General features: G+C 47.4%; 1 protein-coding gene across 6 annotated transcripts in view; it reads right to left on the bottom strand.

Annotated features, from left to right (window-relative positions):
- AGAP1 (ArfGAP with GTPase domain, ankyrin repeat and PH domain 1) overlaps positions 1-20332 on the bottom strand; it is a 431164-nt gene that overhangs the window by 58918 nt on the left and 351914 nt on the right. For 4 of the 6 annotated variants that reach the window (XM_084779501.1, XM_084779502.1, XM_084779504.1 and 1 more), the window contains one exon: positions 9272-9349. The exons of the other annotated variants lie outside the window; for them this stretch is intronic. In XM_084779501.1, coding sequence (XP_084635627.1) covers positions 9272-9349 — 78 coding nt within the window. The remainder of the gene's footprint in view (positions 1-9271; positions 9350-20332) is intronic. 6 annotated transcript variants of the gene reach the window in all.

Raw genomic sequence — 20332 nt, 5'->3', positions numbered from 1 at the left:
TCCAGGCAAGTCAGCGGGCTTTAGGGGACATAGGTCTGGCTGGGTAGCCACAGAGAGACATCTGCTTCGAAAGAGGAAGAGAGGCTGTGTCCACAACCAGCCATACTCCCTGCCCCTCTGCTCTTTAGGTTAAGTTTTACTCCTGAGGCTCATTTTCCTCCCCTGTGGATCGGGCACAGGCAGCTTCTACCGAGTTTGTCATCGGCTGAATGTTGAGGGGGAGCACGCGGACGTACAGTCTGGCCACAGGAGACTGTGTATATTTGTCCTTATTCCCAGCATCAGCTCAGAGAAGAGTGGCTTAGTAAAACAGCCAGAAGCCAAGGCTGGACCCGTCACATGCCTCAGCAGAGGATGAGGAGCTGCTAGCACTGGCCTGGAACTGGCCGTGTGGTCAAGTACGGGCACAATGGAAGGTAACCTGTAGCCTGGCTTATCAACTAAGTCACACCCGCCCCGCCATTGCACTGACAGGGCATGGTGGCTCTCTTGTTCCCAAGGACACCCTTCTTCCCCTTCTGATCATGAGTGTGCCATCAAGTCCCAATTCCAGGAGTTGAGACACCACCCCGGGAAGCGATGCTCAGGATTCCCCAAGGTAACACTTCGGTGACAGCCACTGCCAATGATCACCGTGGTACACTTGTGTGGAGTCTTTCGTGTTTTGAAGATTATAACGTAAGCAAGGTGTCTCTCTCTGAACTTTTAAACTGCTAAGTAGGCCTCAAGCCTGCTCAGTCTGAACAACACCTCGAAGATGGGCAGACATGCCTCTGTGCTAACCCTCTAGCTTCTCCCAGAGGACCCAGCTCAGGGAGTGAAAGTGACAATGACAGAAGCTTTCACATCCAGAGCACTGCAAAGGCCTGTGACTGCCTTGCAGGATAGCAGCTGCTGTGTTTCAGGCAGGCTCTGCAGCAGTAACATGAGTGCCAGGCTTGGGCCTTGCAGACACGGCTCTGGCATGTCAGTTCTTCTGAGTGTTTGCCCTGAACCTGAGCCACCGGCAAAGAGCCTGACTGAGCTCGACAGGACAGGCAGGCAGGCAGGCAGCCTACGGAAGCTTAACATTGGGCATTCATGTTCTTTCTTGATCTCCTTGGTTCTTGCATTTTGGAGCCTGAGTAACGAGATTTCAAAAAGCAGGTGCGGGCCAGGAATGGTACTCCGTTGTCTTGGACCTTGGAGATGCCTGTATCTGCGGAATAAGTCCACCTATTGTGTGGAGAGCTGCTGCGGAGGAAGCCCTAAGGCTTTTGGATGTGGGGGCTAGTTGTGCTTTTCATTAAAAAAAAAAAAAAGACTACACAGTAACTTTAGACAGGTTTCTCCCTGGCTGAACTGCAACCACACCCTGCAATTACTCGCAGAGCCACGGCACCTGTGGGCTTGAAAAGACTCCTTCTCTTGATCCATGGGCTTCTACGTCATGATACTATTTCATTACACCACAGAGGTCTGTAAGACAGTACCCCGATTCTGTACCCAAAACTCCTAGGGAAGGAGCCGGCAGGGCAGGGACAAGCTATATAATGACAGCCTGGTCATTCATGAAAAGGCATGAACGCAGTTCATGAGGACATCTGTGCAAAGCCTTACATCACCTACCATTTGTGAATCTCAAGTATGATAAGGACACTTCCTCTGGTTGCGATTCACCCCAAGCTCAGAAAAGAAATGACCACCAGGAACGTCCCACTTAGATCTCTGTACACTGCTTTCCCTTAGAAGAAATCTGCTCATTGCATTTTGAAAAGGAGGGATTTTTTTTTGGGGGAGGGGGAAGGACAGCAGAACTGTGAGGCTATAAAGAATTCTAAAATCTTGAGAGCAAAACTGTTAACAAAATCTGAAACTTTCTGGGTCTTGACTTAACTCATGTTTCATTCTAGAACATGACAGATGCTAGCCCACAAAGCCTCTAAGCACGCTGAGTACTCAAGGGGTGTGGTCATGTCCTGTCCTCTGGTGGAGGTCACTGAGTGCCATCAGCACACTGCAGCCAGGGATCCCAATACCTTCCAGGGCCCAAGCCTAGATGTCTCTACAGCCAACTGGCTCCATCTCCCTGTCCCACAGCTGGCTGTGTGGGTGTTTTATTGTCTTCATAACCTTCACCACTTTAAAAGGGGGTGCGTCACTTGGAACAAGTACTGATGAAGCCAGTGTACAGGGACTGGCGGGTGACAGCCATGCTTACTGGTGGCACCCCAGAGGCCTCCAGACTTGGTTCATGCTCAGGCTTCTACAGTGTGGTGGGAGGTGACTGAGAAAGCAGGTAGCCAAGGCAACTTGTGCCTTCCTTCCTCTGATGCTCAGACATTTCACCAGGTGACACAGCACCAGCCAATTCCCCAATGGCCAGAAGGCTGTGATGCTCTATAAACTGAGAGGGTGCCCCTCCCCGTAACCAGCTTAAAAAAATGATCATAAGCACAACTGGCAGCGTGAAGATGATCAGTCAGAAAGAGGTGAGCGCCACTGCTACGCTGTTTATTTACTGGCCTTTTGAAACTGGGTCTCTGTAGTCCACACTGGACTCAAATTCACAATCTCCTGCCTTGCCTCTGCCTCCCAAGGAATGAGAGGGACAGACATCCCCGCCCACTACTACTCTCCCAAATGACAGATGCTTGGACCGTGGGAGGGACTAGCTTTGGTGTTTCATTCCCTGCTGTCATTTGCAGCTACAAACCAACTACTAACGACGGGCATAGTGGCTTATGCTGAGTTTACCATAAAAAGAGACTCAGGTTCTAGACGACCTTATTGGCATATATGTTAGAAGCATGTTCTTAGTTCGAGACATACACACAAGCACAAAGTTATTTCCCACCCTGAGGAGAAGCCCAGAGGCCACCTCATCCCAGCCTGAAGCTCCAGGATACGCAGATTCTGGTCCCCAGCTCACAAACATGGTGATTGGGCTTGTGGGGACTTAAACAGTTTTCCGTGTTTAACGGTTGGCTGTAGAAAGGTCCACTATAATAGTATTTTAGAGCCATGAACCTGTCGAAATCAACCTGCCCAATTATTCCCAATGACATTAATAACACCGGATATCGCACTAATTGTGTCCAGTTTCTATGCAGACGAGGCCCCGGGGGGCTAATTTTGCCTCCTCAGGGGCGAGCATCTCAGCCATCAGACCGACTTCACAGGGAATCCCTCCTCATTACACAAGTCTGGGCTGTCAAACTTTTTTCCCCCTTAAAGGTTAATGGGCCAATCAGTCATCAATTATTTTTGTGGAATTCTAGCAGACAAAGGGTTAAAGGGCTACAGACAGCTGAAAATAGTTCAGACATGTGGGGGTTGTTTTTAACAGGAGACATCTGATGAGGATGAATATACAGAAGGGTGGGGGCGGGGAGGAAAAGAGCTGCACACCTGCAGATGCTGGCCTCATGGGGGAGGGGAGGGCTTTCCCCAGGGCCAAGACTAAGACCAAGGCCCTCCAACCTTTGTCCTCAAAGTCTTGCTCCACCAAAGCCATGCTCCAAAGTGCTGAGGCCAGAGCAAGGGAGCTGAGTGGGAGTTTGTTTTCCAAGTTCAAAGGATGACTGAGCCGCAAGGCTCACTCACGTCTGCTCTCCACAGGCCACAGGTGAGTCTGCATCTGCTGAGCAAGATGATCTCCCAGGCTCCCTGGAGTTTGGGATCCTGACCTGCGGTCCACCCAGGATTCCAGCCATAGGTGGAACCTGCCTCCTGCTGCCCTGACAGACACTTGGCATGAGTGACATGTGCTTTTGGCACTGCCCGGAGAGGAATGCACAGGTGGAGGAAGAGCGCGTCCACACAGGCGCGGCTGAAGTCAATCATGAGTGGAGTGAGCCTAGAGGTACCCAGATGGGCGCTACTGAGCACGAGCGGAACATGAAACAGCCAAGGCCCTCAGGGAGAAGGGCACCCTACCCTTGGCTTCTGTCACAGAAGGATGGTCCACAGAAGGATAGGGCACACCATAGCCCTGCTCAACACACAGACTCCAACTCTGCCTTTAGCCACAACTCCATTTGTAAGTGTTAGCAAGGGTTTGTCCAGTGGGACATCCACCTGGTGGACAGGTGTTTTTCTTACACCCTATTTAATGGCTGCCTGCAAGCAGGTCCCTCTACTCTGTACCTGTGTGTGGGTAGGTGTGAGTGCAGGTACAGACGCCAGAAGGGGACTCTGAATTGCCTGGAACTAGAGGTACAGAGAGTCACGTTTTGAGGGTGACTTGAACTCAGGTCATCTGTAAGAGCAGCTTGTACTCTTAACCACTGAGCCATCAACTCTCCACCTTTTGGGCCTTCAGCCACATGAGCACTAGCTGGCTAGGGACGACCACGGCACGCTGTCCCCACCTTCTGTTTGCAAGGGAAGACATTCCTGTGATCTGAAGAGCCCACTGGCCACCAGCCTTGCTGTGAACTGCAAACACATGGACAATGCTCACAGTTTCAATCTCCAGGTCTCCCACAACGTAGGCCCTTTGGGGCCATATGAGACAATGTCATAAACAGCCTCAGGCTTGTATGCCTTTTTAAAAAAGCAATATATTTTGTTCAGTGCTCCGGTGGTTGCCCTTGAATAGCACACAGTCGGCATATAGTTTAGGTATTTTATCTGATGGTGGAACCCACTCTTTGAAGATATCAGCTCAAACCCACCATAAAGCAAATACCAGTTTCACTCTCAAATTTCCTCCTGATTTTAAAGGAAGAGATGAATGTGATGGCCAAACAGTGTTCTGCATATTTCTGCTGGAATGTCTTCACTGTTCAGGGTCCTCTGGGCTCCCAGCAGCAGAAACAAGCGAGTGAGCTATGCTGGGAGGCCCAGGTCTGTCAGGGGCTACCAACAGCCCGTTCTCTGCTTGCCCAGGTGTGCTGAGTGCCCTGCATGACCATCACGGCCAACCTTCCTTTTCTTCCCATGAAGCCAATTCTGGAGCTGGGATCTCACAATCTGTCTTTAGTTCCTGTGACAATTAGAATGAGAACGGTCCTCATCCGCTCCTATGTTTGAACACTTGGTCCCCAGTTGGTGGAACTGTTTGGGAAGGATTCAGAGGTGTGGCCTTGTTGGAGGAGGCGTGTCACTGTGGGTGGGCTTAGAGGTTTCAAAAGCCCACACCATTCTTGTTATTGCTCACTGTCCTTTTCTCTGCCTCTCAGCTGTGTCTCAAGATGTGAGCTTTTAGCTCCAGCGCCGTGCTCCCTACCATAAATGGTTACAGACTCACCCTCTTTAAAACGGTGAACCCCAGTAACTTCTTTTTTCCGTATGCTACCTTGAGCATGATTCTTATCACAGCAGTAGAGTAGTAACTAAGAGAGCTGCATCAACACGTCCAGCACTTAGGTATGCTCGCTTCTGCCAATTTGTCCCTGTACTGACAAGTGACTTTCCATGGAGTCGCTGGGTTGAATTTTAGTGATCCTGCTTGAGTGGTCTGTGTCTCACAGTGATGGACCCAGAGTGGGTTTTCTCTGTCTATCTCTGGACAGATTCCAAGACCACAGAAATGGACCTCTATAGACACAGCAGGACCACAGAGGCTTTTTGGACTCTGTGCCATTTTTGAGTCTGGCTGACCCTTGGGTACAAGGTCATCTGCAGAGTAAGGTGGACTGTACTCAGGAGCTCGCTCTGTTGACTGTGACGGAGTGGGCGGGCTCTGTATACCATGAAGTGCTCATTGCTCCCAACCCCTCTTCCTTGTACTACCTCCTTTATCCATCTGTCAGGAGTACGTCTCCTCCATGTCAAATAGGCTAACAACATCCAGAGAGGCTGTCCCCTGAGCTGATGAGTTCCCTTGTCTCTGGCAGCGGGAGAGGGCAGCCGCGTCTGTTATGTCACACAGCTGGAGGAACACTGTCACACATACATGATGTTTCTTGGCTCCTATGCACTAAGAAACATCTGCTACAGAGCTGAATGCTCAAGGTGGGCCTCACCTGACATCTAGAACTTTTTTTTGGCTTGGGCTACAAACAGGGCTGCCTGGAGAATCTTAACACTAACAGGCCCCTAGCCCCTGCCCCACAAGCATCTGAGACAGGTTAAAGCTGCAGTTCCTGATGAAGGACACTTAGTTTCACCAACCACGGGCCAGAGTTTAATTGTGAAAAGCAACAAAGCTTTAACCATGGATGTTGCAGGGTGGGCCCCAAGTATCTACCTCACTCTCAAGGATAAACAGGCAAAAGCTAGCCCATGCCTGTCTTCCTAATAATCCATTTTCACACGTTCTGAACATTCGCTCACCTCCCAGATGGATCTGTGATGGGGGGAGGGGGTGTCCTGGAGCAGAGAGCTCAGCACACAGTCTGTGGAACTTACCACAACCTCCATTTCCCGTGTATGACACAATACCTACCTTGCAGGGGCACAGTGAGGATCACATGAGAGAATGTGGTTCAGGGGCCAGAAAAGAAAGTGAGTCAAAGACCAGTGCTTTGGTGAGCGCATGTGCCTTTAGGCACAGCCTTGTCTGTCTCACAACCTGTGGCCTCATGAGGCTTCTACAACTTCTGAGCATGCTCAGGCTGCTACCAAAAACTGGGCTTATTAACTGATCCACCTCCCAATTGATAAAACCAGTTTTTGTGTCTAGGGAACTGAACTCAGATACCAACTTAACGTTGGTGTTTTCTGGGAATCCTCGAATAAATCTATCAAGTGAAGCATTTTAAGAAACACCACATTTCAAGATGGGCCTTACAAAGTAACAAAAGATAGAGCACGTTTAGCACACACATTTTCAGGAAGGGTCAGTTTTTAGACATCGGTCATGCAGTAACACCATACATTAAGAGCCAAGGATCACTTTCCCCTAGCTGGCCTCAGTGGGAGAGGGTAGTGCTTAGTCCTGCTGCGTCATGATGTGGCAGGGTGAGTTGGTACCCATGGGGGCAGGGTTGCTTTCTCTGAGGAGAAGAGGAGGATGAAAAGGAGACAGGATGAGGGGTGTGAGGGGGGAACTGGGAAGAGAGGATGGAGGGAGCTGCGATCAGGCTGTAAAGTGATTAAATAAATAAATTAATGGAAAAAAGAGCATGGGATTACAAAAAATATTTTGATAATTTATCGAACTACATCAATTCTGTAACAAATTATTAAATGTCACATGGAACAAAGGAGTGTGCATACATATGAGAAATGACCGTATTGCTCAGCTGAAAATTCATAAATGTAGCCACACACTGAACAGCTTACTGTGGCTGGACAGATGGGAGAATTGAAAGCGTGGTCACTGCCTGTACCCCAGCCCTCACAGCTACCTGTGTCTCAACCCCCACCGCTGCCTGCACCCTCATCCCCACGGATACCTGCAGTGCTCACTCATATGGATGGACCCCAAGTGTGCTAAGCTATCAGGTATTCAGAGAGGAGGGGATGCCATCAAGCCATCCCTGGCTGCATTTAGTCACCCCTAAGTGGCCTCCTGCTCTGAAGGTCTGACTGCCTTGGATGCCAAGTCCCCTGTTACTTGAGCGGTAAAGACAGAGAAGCCAGCCTTCCTGTGACTCTTTACATACACAGGATGTCAAGTAAGCCCAGAAGTGTCTTCTGGGAACACCCGGCCCCCGCCCCCTCCCACAGGTGATCGGTAAGAAGGTTTTAGCCTCAAGGCTAATGAGAGAACTGTATGCTTCTCACTGCTCCCCAATTTTGTACTCAATAACATTTAAAACCAACACCTTTCTTTAGTTTTTAAGGCAAGAAGTCCATCAGTAAACTTATAACCATACCGTATAAAAGACAGACATTCTTGATAGGGACACAAGGCAGAAAGATGATACATATCTCAAGCTAACTCCCACCCCCCTCCAAAAAAAAAAAAAACCTTAACAAAGCAACAAACTGCCCCTACAAACCCTAGCATTTAACAACTGTAAGGGAACCAATTGACATCCAATAGAAAATTATAAATGATGCGATAGTTTCTCAAATCCCTCTTCTGCCCTCTCTCTCATTTGCAATTCTTGACTGCTTGGAAGAGAGACATAGCCAGGCCAGGCAGGGTGCACTGGTACCTGGACAGATACTCTCCTCTGGAGAGCGCAGACAAAACTTTGATTGCAAAATGGCTTTTTAACAAGCCCCTTGCAAGTGAGGTCCTTGTTCCGCGCATTCATTTCTGCCTGAGAGCAGGGAGGGCTTTTGGTGGCAAGGCAGAAGTAACTGTGAAGGGAAGAGAGAGAGGGTGGGGACATAAATCAGGAAAGGTTAATGACCAGGATGGGCAGAAGGGACTTTGTTTACAGAAACAGTGTGCAATTTAAAATTTACAGGAGATTTAATGCCACTGCTTGGCAATCGCTAAAATCAACAGCCCAGAAAACAGTGACATTAAGAAAAATATTACAGTTATAATCATCCCCAAATAAGTCAATTAGTGTTAGGGCATGAGCTCGCCATTACTTGACCCATTTGGCTTGCACTTAAGTGAAAAAGAAATCCCCCCTATTATACCAAGCTCGCTGGATTGTGACCTGCTTTGCATTGCGTATTACCCGCCAGCCTCCCTTCTGTCTACCTGGGTGGATGGTGCTGGTTTTCCTTTCCCTGGCATCAAAATAATTCTGACCTTTGACATTTGTAATCATAAAAAAATGGCAATTTATAATTGTGTTGTTCAAATGAAGGTGTGGGGGGGAGGAATTCAATCTGCTATTATACAAAAGCAATGACGGCTGTCTTCAGTGAAAAAAGCAACCCAAGTCAATTTGTGAACTTTGGCACCAGACGACCTTTAGAAACAAAACAATATACGGAATTTACAAGCAATAGCAGCCCATGCAAATGGCCCGGGCCTGCCTGCCTCTGGATTAGAGCTGCAGAGAGCATTATGGAGAATGCTTCCACAAAACAAATTAAGACTGTTACTTAAATGTCACGGCACACTATTGTATTTGGCTACAGATCATTACACCTGATACTAACACTTTTAAAAACTGTAATAACTTGGGAAATATTACATTGAGTGCCCACATGTATAAAGGAAGGGGGTGGGGGAAGAGGAGAAAATAGGTTTCCAAAGTAATTTAAACATCACTACCCTACGACTGAAGGGAAAGGTCAAAATTTAAGTAAGCTGAAAGGAACATGAATGGTAAAATAGAACACACAAAGAAAAGGATGAAGAGACCACAGGGCCGACTGCAAACACAACATGGGGGCATGCTGCTGCGGGCGGGCGCATTTCCATGTCTGCATGGGGAGGCAGGGAGGCGGGGAGGCAGGGAGGCGGAGGCGGGCAGGGTGCGGTTACCTTCGGTGTTGGTGCTGCTGCTGCTGTATATGTTTCGCAGGCTACCAACACGGTTTAGTTTCCATGCTTTGCGTTTGGCTGCGTCCCGAGAGCAGAGAGGGCAGGGGGGAAAAAAGAGACAACAAAAAGGAAAAGAAAACAAATGAAAAAGGGAGAAAAGAAATGTCAAAGTAGCGCATGAAGTCACCTCTGAGTGTGTAGCAGGTGGGTGGCAGGTACCCAAGGGGCTCTGCCGCTGGCCCTCCACTCCCCCCAGAACAGCATAGAGGGGTTTGAGAAGGTTAGAGGTGTGCGAGCATCATTAGTTGAGTGTTCACAAAATCAAAGACAGTTCCCAAGCAAATGTATACACACCCCCTTGGTAAGGCCAAGGCTACTTGCCACAGGGCAATGCTGGCCTTTAGGCTGATGTGGGCTACCATTCTTTATCTGGCAAAGTACCAGGGGCATGTCCAAGGGACCCTGGTGGTAAGAAGGTTGGCTCTGTATGTTTCAGAGGCAGTTTTTTTTTTAAAAGAAGAAGGTTTTTGTTAACTCCTCTTTACTCCATCATGAGATGAACACTAGCCCAAAGCAGCAAAGCCGTAGGACCATCTTGGAGACCAAGTGGGCCCCATCACAGCAGATACCTCCTCAAACTCTTCAGAAAGGACAGGCACCAAGTCATTTCAAGTGGAATGCTGGGGTTAGGAGTAAAATTTTGAGCCACTTGGACACAGGGCAGCTGTATATGCTGCCCAGCAGCCAAGTGATAGGACATTCCAAGGACACAGGCATATTCTACACACACACACAGAGACACACACGGACACAAACACAGAGACAGACGTGTCCACAGACACATACATACACACACACACATACACACACACAGAGACAGACGTGTCCATAGACACACAGACAGACAGACAGACAGACAGACAGACAGACAGACACACACACACACACACACACACACACACACACACACACACACACACACAAGATACCTAAGGCTTGGAAAAAGATGGTTTGAGGATTCCCTCAGCCCTTGAGGATATAGGTCACAGAACCCAACGGGAGTTGACAAGGTGGCTCCTGGGAGTCAAAGACAGCTCCATGTATCTAGGCTGGCCCTGTCACTGTAGGCAAACACCAAAATACTAGGCAGGGGTGAAAGTTGCCATGCTGGAAGCAAAGTACCATGGACAATCTACTTCTCAGCTCCACAGCCAGGAAGAGAACCTGCTGGAAGCTTCCATTAGGTCACGTAGCACAGGTGGGAGGCCAGACTGACCCTCTGATTTGAGACAGGCTAACCATCCCTATCTCCTAGAGTGTTCAGGTCATTCAGCTGCAGACAGTGTGGCGTCAGGCCCTGGCTGGCTGTGTGAAAAACCGATCTCTAATGGACAACAGTGACCTAGGGAGATGTCGAGGTGAGTTCAGTTGCCGGTCACTCTCACTGAGATTTATTTTGTAAAGATCATCGAAAGTACATGGGAGAACCTGAGCTGTCAGGGAAGCAGGGTGGGTTCTGAAATGCCACCTTACATACTTTGAGTGCAAAGTTTAATCACGAGGGCAAACAACTGTGTGTTCAAGGCCCCTGATTCAACATGGCTACAGCCACGGTAACTAAGCACCTAAGCTCTCTTTGTAGTGTGAACAGCAACAAACAGTTTGGCAAGAATTGTAATCCCTATGGTTGCTGCCTGGAGTCTTCTTCCTATTGTATACCAGTCAAAACTTAACTTCTCTTGGGGGTATGTGTGGGGAGAAGGGTGGAGAGGCTTTTATCACCTCTGAGTCTTCAAAGTCTTGTGTCCATCCCAGGGAACAACACGCCTGGGAAAGGCTGTGCAGGTAACAGCCAGCATGGATGGCAACCATGAGCAATGAAGGAAAATCGAATGCCCATGGTTTTCAAGAAAACAAAGGCTCACTGCAACCCCGTACCCCTGTTCCACAGGTTACACTGTATTCCTACAGTGGGGCATCTGCTTCCTTTTTCACTGGTGGATGCTCCAAGGGTCTTGGGGGCATATTTCACAAATTCCAAGAAGATGTGGTTACTACAAAGCCTCCTGTGGGAAGCGGGCCTCCCTCTAGAGCATTTACATATAAATAGGCAGAATCCAGGCTGCCACTGCAGAAGGGGGAAGCTCCGTGTGGAAAGCTCTTCCTGTTTGCTGTGCACTCTGCATTTTTCATGCTCTGTTCTCTCATTACGGTTGGGATGTATAACCAGGAAGTGAACTTACAGCCTGGAATTCTATTAACCTATTGATGAAATAATCAATTTCAACGTATAAAATGTCATGGCTTTTTCTTCCTTGTAAACAAATGGCTGTTTTCTGGCTGATACCAAGGTCCTGATATGAGCATTTGTCTCCTGGGGCATTGATTGCATAAGTCGCCTCGTTTAGGAGCTTTTCAACAAGAACTACAATCATCATCATCGGTAACATCTCAGGGGAAACAGCCACATGGTACCAAATGGAGCCCGCAATACTCCAGCACCGTGCGGTGGGCCCACCATCACATACCCAATAGCATCCCTGGTCTCAAGTCTTGGCAAGAGGCCAGATGCCTAAGACCATCATGCTCAAAAGATGCTGTTTTCTGTGTAACCTTTTTATTTTTCCTGAGAGGGTCTTACCATGTATCCAGGCAGGTCTTAAACTCCTCTTACCTTATAGCCTCAGGCCACAGATATGCAACATTATATCCCACTTGGATAATCTCTAAATACAATTTCAGGTCTTTCAAAAACTTTCATGAACACTGTTTTTGTTTTGTTGGTTTGTTTAAACACGGGCTGACATTTAGATTCTGTTATTGATGTTACTTCTTAGAAATCTCATGTGTAGCTGAACAAAAGGCAGATGGTGAAAGCATGTGGTGGTTGCTCTTTTCACCCTATAGGATAAGCAAGGGTTTGCATTTGGATTAGAGCAGCTAGCTAAGTGACAGGGGGCTGCAGCCAGGTCTCTGCTGGCAGACAACTCCATGGGTGTGACATCTCAGAAGCTACAAAGCTGGACCCAAGTACAGACCCTGGGTGTGAGCTCTCCTTTCCCTTTGCACTTTACAAATGAAATTTCAACATAGGAGGACAGAAAAAAAAAATCACTAAGCTTGGTAACTCATAGCTGTGAGTCCAAGGAGTACAAGGGACAATGTCACCCTCATAATGACAATAAAACAGGCACAGTGGATTTAGTCACACACAGGCTTGCTGTGGGACAGCCAAAGCAGGAGGCGAAGTAGCAAACAAGGGTGATGGCTGGGTACTTAGGGCAGAGATTTAAAAGTATCATCACTGTATTGAGTGACTAAGACCTTTCTCATTGTTGTGGCAAAATATCTCACAAGTGCGGCGTAAAGGAGGAAGGGCTTATTCTTGCTTACAGTTGGAGGGTACACAGTCCACCGTGGTGTGGAAGGCATGGAGGCAGGAGCCTGAGGCAGCCAGTCACATCCTATTGACAGCCAGGAAGCAGAGAAGGATAGACAGATGCTGGTGCTCAGCTCCCCTTTCCCCTTTCTATTCAGTCTGGGAAGCAGCGTATGGATTGGTATTACCCACAACTAGGGTATGCTTTCCTTCCTTAGCTAACGCCATCTAGAAGTTTGTCTCCAGGATGATTCCACCTCACAAGGATTTGATGATCAAGATTACCCACGACAAGGCCCACTGGTTGCAAAGTTATTTTCTAAGGATTAGAAGGACTGAAAAATTGACAAACTCAGGCTAAAGGTGCAGAGACACAGTTGGTGACCATGTGATCACAACAACAATTGTACTGTTGACTTTCTTTGAAATATACACTACTTATGAGCACTCAGCTAGACTGACAGGACAATTCTTGGAGCCTAGAAGATGCCCCAGTGCGAACCCATAAAATAAAACACCAGGAGGGCTGAGTGTGCCGATACCCATATTTAACTCTTTAGTCATTTTTCTGTTCTAGTAGCCACCAGACCAGCAATGAAGTGGATGCCACCCTGTGCGCTCAGATGAATAGAGCTACACCTCTTGAACCATGTTCTTTTTTATTTTTTTTTCCCCAAGACAGGGTTTCTCTGTGTAGCCTTGGCTGTCCTGGACTTGCTTTGTAGACCAGGCTGGCCTCGAACTCACAGTGATCCGTCTGCCTCTGCCTCCCGAGTACTGGGATTAAAGGTGTGCGCCAGCACGCCCAGCTTGAACCATGTTCTTGATGTGAATGACAGGCATGTTTGCAAAGTACCTGATGGCTACAACTGAACTCGGGGTCCGCTTGAGCAAGAGAGGTACAACATGTTACTCTTGACTCTTGGTAATCACTAACAGACAGCCTCGGTCTTTTCAAAGACAGAGAAGAGAAAAATGTGTAAATGCTGGCTTCCTATGGTGTCAGAACGACTGGAATCACTCGGCACCTGCAAGTCTAGATTGTTACACCTCCTTATTCCTGGAAGCTACGCTCCTTCGTATAGATTTCTGTGACCTCGAGGGACTTGGAGCTTTATTTGAGAAAAAAAAAAAAAGGTTCTATTATTCAGGTTTTCTAAATAAAATGATCTCTTTGTTTTACCACAGCATGAAAAACGGCTGAAAATCAACAAGAAAGCAGATTCTGGTGCTGAGATGTCTGCCCAGCTTTTATTAGTAGAATAAGAACATCCCTTAGTCTGTTAGCATGCTCAAGACAACAAAGTTTTATCTTAAACGCATCCTCCATCACTGCACCAGGAAAACAAACTTATTAATGCCATCTCTGCTCTCCTTCTGGCAGTTGTCTTTGTTGATTATAAATATTCCACGGAGAGTCAATTTAAAAATGATGCAGCCATGAGGAGGTTATATCCAGGCTTGTAGGCCGGTTGTGTTGGATGCTCAGTGTACATAAACTACATCCGGAGCATGTGCCGAATGAGGCATCCCTCCGAATCAATTAGGAGAACAAGCAGAGTCTTCCTACCTACAAGGAGGAAGGGGCTGGACCACTCACGCCTAACAATGTCTCCTCTCAAGGAGGAGACGAATAACCCTCTTGCTCACACAAGGAGTGTAAACTTATGCCTTTAAGAGAACTCAAGTCTATGTAGGCAGTGAGTGGATGGCACTGTGGTTTTGTGCACCTTCCACTGTTGTTTGCGCCATGTCCCATAATCTTTAGTCTTCCAGAAACTGTGTCCTGAGATTATGGATGGATAATTTCTTTTGTCTGGCTGTGTGATCATTCATTTGCTCAGCCAGACTACGTAAATCCCATAGGATGCAGCCCAGAAGACTCTTGGGTTGTACAAACTCACTCTTCAGCTGTGAAGGGGCTTGACACAGTAGCTGACTCCTAGAGGAGGAGTCTGTTGACACATTTCTCAAAACAGACCTTGAAAGGGTTAAAATCTGAGACTCATGTTTAGGAGACAAAGTACCTACACTGCTGGCAGCATTCCGTGAGAACAGGCATCTTCCCAACTCCAAACCACAGGCAATAAAATAATCGCTGAAAGGAAACTACTGGAACAAGCCATTGATCCTTAATCGGATACTTTCAATTTAATTTCTACTAACTCAGAACGACTTTCTTTACCAAAGACACCATTTAATCTAGAACACATTGGGCTTGAAAACCGCCAAGGGCTTTTACATAGTGAGCTGATGTAGGTACTCTGGGAAACACTGCTAACCCTGGCGGACAGCGACAACAAAGCTAATGCAAAACTCCCTTGATTCACCAGAAACCCCGAAACCCCCAAGACAGGGGTGGTGGGACTCTTTTCTGGCCTAGAGATGTACTCAAGTGCAGATGGAGTGCTCCCGCGGGGGTACGAACAACTGGGCATCTCAGTCTCATGCGAGAGTGTGAGCTTGACCTGTTGAAATTGTAATATGCCAGTGTAAACAAGCACTGTCTCCGTGATGTGTTTACAATAGAGATTCTGTTGTCTGGTCCATTCTCAGATTGGAAACTCGGGAGGAAACTGCAGGAGCATCTCTCCTGGTTTTCCTGGGGCACTGTGTGTTTCTGAGGAAACAGAGACAGGGACCCTATAGCTTCCTCTTGGCCTCCATGTTCACCTGGGCACATGGGAAGAGTGGAAGACAGGACCCGAACTGTGAGGAATAAATACTCTACTAAGGCTGGACCACAGCATACGGTGTAACATGCACCCATGCATGCGTGTACACACACACACACACACACACACACACACACACACACACACACACAGAGCAAACTGAACTCTCACGTAGTTAGCAAATGAAGGTTTAATGTGTGGGAAGAAATCCTACATGGTATCTGGGTCAACAGGCAAGCAAGTAGCAGGACCTAAGAGTGGCCGAGACCCTGACTTATTTCACTTCACCTGTGTAAGGGCTATCTTACCATTCTGCCGAGTCAGGCAAGATGGGGGCCGTGGGGTAGGGCACAGGATGCTCGGGCTCTTCGGTGTCCCCCAGTCAGAAATGAGTGATAATGGGAAACAGTCATCTCATCTTTGCCTCCCGCCCCTTCCCTTTCTTCTCATCTTGGCCCCCCTCACCCCTTCCCGTTTCTTTTCTTTCTCAATTTCCTCCAACAAAAATATATTGCAGATTTTTTTTTTCTTTTCTTGAACACAAAATCTTTTTAGACAATTCCAGGGAAAAATTGTTTTTTAATAAAACTCCAAATTGTGTTATCATATTTCAAAGCAATGACCAGTTAGGCAACTAATCAAAGGCATAATTATTTAATGACCACTGCTTGTGCTCTGGCACAGAGCTGTAATTGAGGGGCTGTGATCACTGGACCACCAGCCTCAATGGCAGCAAACAAGGGCCTTTGCATTTGATCTGCTGCTTCGGCAGCCGCGTTCCGAAGGGCGGGGTGAAACGCTCCTTGCCGGGGCTCCCTCACATGTGGCAGCTGAGCCTGAGAAGACTTTGCTATCGGATCAAGCAGAGACAGGCCGGCTGTTGCCATTTGGGGCCAGCTGCAGTGACCTCCAAGAGTATCTGGTGTGAGGCTTCAGAAATCACAAAATCCAGAAGATTCAAGTGTAAAAAGTCAGCATGAAAAGACCAGAGAGGAAGAGAAGTCTAAACTCATTCTTCCTGCTCATTCAGACATTTATCCATTTACACACTAAGAGTTCCTTCCCATAAAACTGCTTTGACCATAACGCCAGGGCTTCTTTAGCATGCTCCTTAGTCACTCTGAATGATTAAACAAGGTCATTACCACTGAAGGAGGGCCCGGGAGAAGTGCCGCAGTGCTGAGCCATCACAATAATAAAACGTCTGCTTTCTTTCATTAGAAATTAAATACACCAATTTTATCCAGGTTTAACCAAGAATGCCTGGGAAGGCTACTTTTAATATTCCTGTGGAAGTGAGCTAACTTCTTGTTCACAGGTAGTCTTCCCACTTCCCCTTTAGAGGGACTGATCACATTGGAAGTGTCGTGCTGATACAGGTAAAGGCTTTTCAACAACAGATGTGCCTTCATCATGCCCAGCATCTCTAAGACCTTGGCTCCACTCTCTAGGACTACAAAGGTGGATGGAGAGAAGCAGGCAGGAGGCTCATGTTGTACTGGCTCCTGTTCTATGCTTTGTACATACCATATTTTATGTCATATAGAAACACGAGATCACATATTAAAACATTTATGATGCTGAGTTTATGGAGTATGGTGGCAACAGATACACTTCTGTGTCTCGCGGCAAAGGCAGCCAGTAGCAAGAAGTGAAGGCAGACCTCAGTCTCTTATACCATTTTTCAAGTAAAAAGAACCAGCACTATTTAGAGAAGGGGCTGGTTTTCAGACATGCAAGAAAACTACAAGGTGAGGCTGAGGCTGAGGCTGGAATATCTCTTACGGTGCCAGAATTTGACAAAAACCATAAAGACGGACACCCTCCTCCCATGGGCCTGCATCCCAAAGGTCACAGAGGCATGGTAAGGACCTCCAACTACCACACCTGGGGTGCTTCAAGGAGCCAAGTTGGGTTATAAACTCGAATACCAAGTAGTTGTGGCTTCCATACATAAGAGAAACAAGTTTATATACTAATAATAATGAGTGAGGAAGAAGTGAGTATTCTCTGTAGAAGGATTACAAATAATTTTGTAGATACTCTACCCTCGCTGTAGGCTGGGCTAGTGATTTCCCTCCAAACAGTTCATGAGGGAGTAAAGACAGAATAGGTCAGAGACTGGGGACCTAGTGTGACTGCCACAGGCCTCATGAACAGGGACAGTGTTGTCATCGGCAGACAGAAATAGTGTAGTCAGTATACAAGACATCACGGAAGTGGTGCTTCATCTGGAGTCTCCTTCCTCATCTGGCTTACAGTCCCTGACTAGACTGAGAAAAACATCGAATAAGTTCTAGTCTCCAGAGTGCCCCTGATGGTGTCTTCGTAAAAGGTCAAGCTCTGAAAAAATGGTCCAGGCCAGAGGAGCCTAAGGCAATGTGGATCCTGGGACAGAAAAGGGAATTAGATAAAAACTAAAGAAATTACAGTAAAGCATGAACTTAAATCACAAGGTATCAGTACAGGTTCATCAACTGTAACAAACGTCATGCCAATGAAAAGCTTAGAGGGGAAACTGTGTGTGTGTGTCTGTGTGTGTGTGTACACTTATGCACATGAAATTGTCTTTATTTCACCTTTTAAAAAGATGTTTGTCTTACTGATTTTTTAAATTGAAATTATTTTACTATAATCATACAGCTAGTTTAAGGAAGCCATTTGAACATGTGCCCAGTCCCAAGCTCTTGAACCTCTCAGTGAACTTTTTATATACTTAAAATTTATCACTAAAACTTTTTTTTTCTAGAAAACCAAATCTATTAAGTACTCTAAAGATTATATTGGATAGAACACATTTCTTCTTCCTACTTATATTGCTTCTACAGAATACAAAATGTTGGTAGCAATGCCCAATTAAGGGCTTAGCAGCACCTAATGGTTTCAAATATACACGTAACACTTTCCCTACTCACTGAATTTCCAAGATAATGTCAACTTGAGATCTACTGTGGTGTGCGCTACAGTGGCACTGAGCCAATGGGATGATGCTATCAATCTGGGCACCTATGACATGAATTTGCACATGTGTATTACTAGGAGATCCTTACATATGCCTTTTTCTTTGCAAAGGGTTTTTACAGAGAGCTTGGGCCTGCAAGCTTCTGAGAAAAAAGGAGCAGGGCAGCAACACAAGAGGCCCAGAGACCTGAGGATGGGCAGGTTAGTTTCCAGATGGGAAAATGACCACACTGGGTCAGCATAGTGGAGGCTACAGTATCTTCTCCCAGTAGAGCTAGCTGCCAGGGAAGAGAAGAGCAAGGGGGAGAATGAAGGAGAAAAGACAGGAAACACAAACATTCTTGACGCACTGGTGGCCCCACCTGGCAATGGCACAGATGCCTGTGGAGTGACTCGGGGCTTCGTGCCCTAGACACTTTGTCTGTGCAGAGAGACTCCATCTTAGTAAGACATGCCAAGAAGACCACAGGGTCGGTGGCTGGGTATGTGCTAGCGTCCTTCCCTGACTGGGTGAGGCTGAGCCCATGCGAGGCACAAGGAGCCACAAAGCAAGAATATCGCAGAAACCAAGAACACTGCATTAGTGACAGAGATGATGCGGATTCAAAGTTCACCGAGAGTAATTACTGAACTAGCTTTTACATTAGTTCTGAGGAAAACTGAAGTAAGAAGTGAAGCCAGTGAGCGTTCTGTGAAAATCCAGCTGCTGTGGCTCCTTCAACGCTGACTTACTACACATCCTGATCTCAGCAAGTCACAGTTTTAAGAGTGCACTTGAGATCACATTGAGTGAAACTGAAAGGTGTTATGAGCTGGATTTCTGTGATTGGTAAAACTGACGGTTTTATGAAAACACTGTTCTTCAGTGTGGCTGTCATCTCTGTCCATCCATATGACCCCTTCAACATTTAAGTATCTGGCATTTACCTCGGAGGGACAGGAAGATGCAGGGAGAATCACCACTCGCAGGCCAACAGCCTCTGATGGCGAGAAACCAAAGCAATTCTCTTGATGAAGCAATCATGTTAACAGCAGCCTATGCTTCCTCTGGAGAAGCATGACAGGGGCTGGGGCTGGGGGTCAGCTGAGTAAATATGCCTTCTGTAGCAAGGGGAGGCCCTGAATCTGCGTTCCCAGCATCCACATAAAGGCTCGATGTGGCACCGCTTGTCTGTAACTTCAGGCCTGGGGATGGGATGTGGGTGTGTGGACAGAGACTGAGATCCTTGAAGCTCACTGGCCAGGCAGCCTAGCTGATTCAGTGAACTCTAGGTTCAGTGAGAGGCCCTGTCTCAAAAACAAACTGAGAGAGCAATGGAGGACACCGAAGGTAAACCCTGGCTGCCATATGCATACCCATGCATCGTGCCCCTCCCCCATACACACTTGTAGACATACATGAGAGACGATGGTGCGTGCTAACACACTTAGTTTCCTCTGTCTCTCCAGCCTCTGTAGCTACTGCTTCTCTGCAGAAGCTAGCTTTCCCTGGCACATGGCTAAATCTTCCAATTCTTTCCCATGACCTCTGTACACACTCCCCAAGCCTGGCTGCCTCTCATGAAATCCTCCTCCCAAGTTCTAGGACCAAGCAGCCATGCCAGTCTCACTTGGGGATTGAGAAAGATCTGCACAGGGAACACATGAATTTGGAGGGCGACTTGGGAGGCTGTCATAGCGGTGCTGCTGCTAGCTGAACCACAGGAGCCTGGTTCATGCTCAGCTAAGGGGCGCTGTACAATCTCCAGCAGAGTGTCCACCACAGACAATGCTCTTGAGGCAGTTGTTAGTGGCTTATGGACACCTACCCTGTCAGATATTAGCACACCAAACAAAATTCCCCAACACCTTTTATATGTACACAACTCAATTTCCACAGGAAAGAATGAATGGGCCTCTGCTCAAGGTGTGCCTCCCTTCAGCTCTGTCCTTCGCATCTTCCTGTGTTCTCTCCTCTTTTCCACCTCACACCTCATGGCCTCCAATAAGACCTGAAGGCTTCACTTCCAAGCCACAGTGGGCACTTCACCTCTTCTCTCCTGCCAT

This window comes from Acomys minous (assembly GCF_964271855.1).
Source record: "Acomys minous genome assembly, chromosome: 4".
Classification (NCBI taxonomy): domain Eukaryota; kingdom Metazoa; phylum Chordata; class Mammalia; order Rodentia; family Muridae; genus Acomys; species Acomys minous.
This window is presented reverse-complemented; position numbering and strand designations above follow the sequence as displayed.